Raw genomic sequence first — 4921 nt, 5'->3', positions numbered from 1 at the left:
ACTTCACTCTTTCACACTGTTTAATTTGTCTTGTTTTATTTTCAATTTCATGACGTTTTTCAACAAAATTAGTGTGGTTGTTACTCGTGTCATTGCCAATATAGATTTCTTTGGACTGCATTTCAACTAACAAAGTAAGGAAACAAAGTCAAAGATGACAAAAGTAACAAATTTAAGTGACAAATATAACTATGATAACTCTAGTAGTATTACTAATGTGTTGTAGTTAACATAATACAATTCAATGTTGTTATGAGAGAATTCGCGTGCAACCATTCGTCCATTCGTCCATGAAAAATATGTCTCATTTCTAAAAATAGAAATTTTTTCTTTCATACTTTTTCTTTTCTCATTTCTCACATACTTTACTTACTTTTTCTTCTTTCTTACGTTACCAATTTTTTCTTTTCATCTTTCTTACTTTACTAATTTTTTTATTAAAATTCGTGTCATCCACAAATGAGACTATTTTTTAATGAACGGAGGAAGTAATATCATATAAATTGATAATTTCAGTTAAATTCCAATATATGCATATAGAGGAGATGCCATATCGTCCGCGCTTCCTCCGCGGACTATCTGTCGGGCGAGGACGACGCATCGTCCATCGTCCGTGCACCCACAGTGGTGGACGATGGCACGCCCGAGGCATCGGGCGGCCTATCGTCCGCCCTACTGTGGGTGCCCTAAAAGTTCAACCCTAACTCTAAACGCTCGGGTTTCTGGCTAGCCCAGCGGGTTAATCGAGTTGCTACCGATAAAGTTAACATGCGATCAATCCAATAAATAATGACGAAAATTAGTTATTTTATAAAATATAAATATTTAATTATGATAAATTTGAGATATATACATAAACTCAAACACAAACACAAACATGATCAAATACTAATATTTGAGATTTGTGTAAAATAAAACATAAATTTAAATATTTTAAAGCATCTTTTAAGACATGTTTTACAAATTTAAATATTTATTAATGAATTAGAAGTTTCGAAATTATTTATTTATTATTATATTAATAAAAATTTAATATATAATTGATATATTTAATATAAATTTGAATGTTATTTTTTTAGTTATCTATATTATAAAAATAATCAATGAAATTGTCCAATAAGAGTCAAACAAATAGAATAATAGAAATTTTATCGGGTTTTTGGGCCAGCCCATCGGGTTTTCGGGTCTGACCCTAACGGGTTGCGGGTTAATCGAGTGCGGGCTAATCGGTTTGTAATTTTATCGAGTTAGAAATTTTTAACCCTAACCCTATAAATATTGCGGGTTATTCGGGTTAGCCCACGGGTTGCGAGCTGCATTGACATCCCTAATACTATGCATGAAGAACAAGTCCATGGTCGACTCCAAGGTAACTTGATCGAAGAAGTTTGGTCACGGACCAATGTTTTCTAACATTGACTCACCAATTCTACAATTTTACATTTTGAATTTTAAATTTAAATTTTTAATATTTTTGTGTTCTGATTTTATTCGTGATGAGTTAATGAATTTTGCGTTAAATAAATATTTATCGCATTTCAATTTTACAATTAAAATAATGAAAAGTGTAAATTAACGTGAGATGCTTGGAGAGGGGTGTGGGGGTGGGCGCTCCACTACGGGAGTTGTGTCATGGCAGGAGGTGTGGGTTCGAGATCCTCATATGTTCAATGATTACTAACATCTGTCGGTTCAATTTAATTATCAAAATATTGGATTTCAATAATGGGATTGTGGGTGCAATTAGAGCATCCGCAGCGGCAGCTCGATGTTGTCTCGGTCTCGTCTCGGCGAGACGAGACAGCATCAAGCCAGCGATGCGGTCACCCCGTCTCGTCCCGTATCCTTCTGCCGAGAGCATGTTGGCGAGCTGGCTCGCCACGCTCGTCGGCCATGTGGCAAGCAGCGGTTGGGTCGTGACGCCCACTCGCCGGCTCTGCGAGTGGGCATTGATTTTCGGCGATTTTTAATTATATTTTTTTTAAAAAAAATCTGAAATTTTTTTAATAAAAATTTCCCTTTTTTTTACGTGGCCGAACATGCTTCACAACGCCGAAGCCAATGTCGTGGGTTTGCACAAGTCGTTGCTATGTATTTCGTTGCTCAAATAAATTGTAATATTAGGATTTCAATTATGTATGTTTTGTATTTCCCGATGATTTAATTTTCGTGGTTTTTAATGAATTTATGAAATTATTAGTATTAATTTAATATTTCAGTGAAATATTAATTGAATTTGTTGAAAAATAAAAATAAAAATAAAATGGGATGAATAGTTAAAGGATGAGATAGAGGGTTGCAGGTGTTGTCTATTAGTTAAGAGATGAGGCTCATGAATAGTTAAGGGGTGAGACGGTATTGACACAAAGACGCAGATGGCCTTAGCTAGAAATAAAATTTCACGATTTACTGAACATGTTAAGGGAATTTACATTTAAAAAAGATCACCGGAGTGTCGTGTGCCCCTGCACTATTGGGAAACGTCGTGTTTGAGTTAACCGTGCATATATGCATGTGCTACACCTGCCACATGTCTACAGTGCTAGGCTCAATCATGCGCATGATGACCTTTAAGATTGGGTCAATTTTTGGCTCAATTTCTGAGAAATCTGGGTGTTCATCTTCATCTTCCACTTTTTAATTCTTGGACGCCCAAGCTAAAATGGCCGACCTGCACTGTTCATGTGAATTAGACAAGAATTCAAATAATTGAAATTGTTGAAATTTATTTATATGTTGATTTTCCATATTTGCCCTTGCTTTGCACCTCATCATTTTCTTGCTCACTTTTTTCATTTGCATAAATTAGGGGGTTAATTTTGTCATTCAACTTTTTTATTAGGCCAAATTTTGAAACTAGGGCTACTGCTTGGCCCATGGTTGAGTTTAAAACATGTAAACTGAACAAAGTGTCCGAGAATTATATACGTGGGCCATAGTGCATCATAAAGAATTCAATTCTTGGACTTTTTAGAATTGGAATTCGTATAGGGTGAACTCCAACCTTTTAGTGAGATGTGCCAAAACAATTCTCAGATTTCGATTGAAGCTTTTAGGCTTTGTTAAGTACACTAAAATAGAATTGAATGGAAATTAGTGTAAAATATGAAGTGTATGTGTGACTGTGTACAATTTGTGTGTAGTGTGTGTTTGTGTGTACATGCACACATTGTATAGCTTGTATAGTGTATTTGTGTGTGAATGTGCTTAATTTTATAATTTAATTTTTATAATACAGCAAGTTAGTTAATTCATCCTTACTTAACTCACCTAATATAATTTTTCTTAAATTATGTGTAGAAAAGAAATATATCCACTGCCGTAAAAAGAAGGGGGTAATTCAGTTTTCAAAAAGATAAGACCATATCATAAAAAAGTATCGCCAAATTATTTAAATATGGACTGGTTTAGCATTGTAGTCCGACTTTAATGCCAAAGGTGAAAAATAGAAAATTTGAAGGGATAAAATAATAAACACTCTCTCACAGAAATTCAATGAAACAACGCTACTGTTTAAATTAGCACACAGAAAATCGAAATCCCTAATTATCATCGATAATTTCAAACAGTCAAAATTATCATCGATAATTTCAAATCCCTAATTATCATCGATAATTTCAAACAGTCAAAATTCCAAAACCGAAGCTGAAACCGAAGGCGGAGCGGCGGCGGCAGGAGAAGCGGCATTCAAAACCCTACCGATCTCAAAGCACACAAACGCATCAACACACGCGTAGCGCACCTGCACCGGCGTGAGCCACTGGTTGTCCCAGCGGCTCATCGTCACATTCTTCGGCTTATCCACATCCTTCCCCAGCACCAGCGCCGCCAGGCTCTTCACGCCGGCGTTCTTCAGATCTCTCCGCCCGTACCTCTCCGCCGCAAGCCCCCTCAGATCCACCGCGTTGGCGCTGAATCCGAACTCGTAGTCCTCCTCCAGCTTCTCCAGATCCGCCTCGATCCCGATCCCGACGAACGTGTGGTTAGGGTTTGCGAGGAAATCGATGAGCGGCGGCGGCACGGAGGGGGAGTGGATGAGCTGGAAGATGAGGCAGCGGAGGCCGACGCAGAGCTGGAGCGTGGCGGCGGGGTGGGCGACGTGGCGGTTGTAGGACGGGCGCCACTCGACGTCGAGGCCGACGGTGAGGTGGCTGCCGCTGCGGTCGATCTCGGAGATCCACTGCGAGGCGATGGTCGGATCGGAGGTGACGGTGGTGAAGACGGATTTGCCGAAGAAGATGACGTCGTAGGTGTTGTGTGAGTCGCAGGGGAGCTCGTGGTCGACGATTGTGATGGAAGGCGGCGTCGTGATGATCGAAGGCTCCATCTCCGATTTTTCTGTTCTGTGGAAATTGGTAAAGTGAGGGGGGATTTTTAGGAGACTGATAACAACTTGAGAAGAAATCTCTTTGCCACGCGCGCTGATCATTGGCGCGTGCATACCCATCGGACTTTAACTATGACCCTACAAATATGACATGACATGACATCAGAATTAAGAAAAATATTTTACACCCTCCGTCCCGCACTACTCGCACTTATTTCCTTTTTGGACGTCCCAAGTTACTTGCACTCTTTCCATTTTTAGTAAAAAATTTCACCTACCGCCGTCATTTTTGACTTTCCTATACACTCATTCCTTAATCTCCAAGCCGAAAAGAAAATGAGTGAGTAACCCGGGACGGAGAGAGTATAAAATAAGAAAGATGATGGAAAATAAAAATAGGAAGTGCATGTATTTTTATGAGATGGAGGGAGTATTTAAGAGTATCGACAGCCGTGCTCTTGCCAGCGGTACGATTGTGGGTCCGGGCTCACTTTTTCTGCCTGCTATCTGTCAAGAGCACAACACCCACAATTGTGCTCTTCCGCAAGGACGAGCACAATTAATTTAAAATTAAATTAAACAAAAACATTTCCA

The 4921-nt window shown here is 39.0% G+C and overlaps 1 protein-coding gene across 1 annotated transcript; it reads right to left on the bottom strand.

Annotated features, from left to right (window-relative positions):
* Positions 1-3387: 3387 nt before the first annotated feature.
* On the bottom strand, positions 3388-4384 carry LOC121806363 (Werner Syndrome-like exonuclease). The gene has a single exon (XM_042206375.1). It carries the CDS (start codon positions 4325-4327, stop codon positions 3626-3628), a length of 702 nt encoding a protein of 233 aa, XP_042062309.1. The 5' UTR covers positions 4328-4384; the 3' UTR covers positions 3388-3625.
* Positions 4385-4921: the final 537 nt, after the last annotated feature.

Source organism: Salvia splendens, chromosome 6 (genome assembly GCF_004379255.2).
Source record: "Salvia splendens isolate huo1 chromosome 6, SspV2, whole genome shotgun sequence".
In the NCBI taxonomy this organism is placed as follows: domain Eukaryota; kingdom Viridiplantae; phylum Streptophyta; class Magnoliopsida; order Lamiales; family Lamiaceae; genus Salvia; species Salvia splendens.
This window is presented reverse-complemented; position numbering and strand designations above follow the sequence as displayed.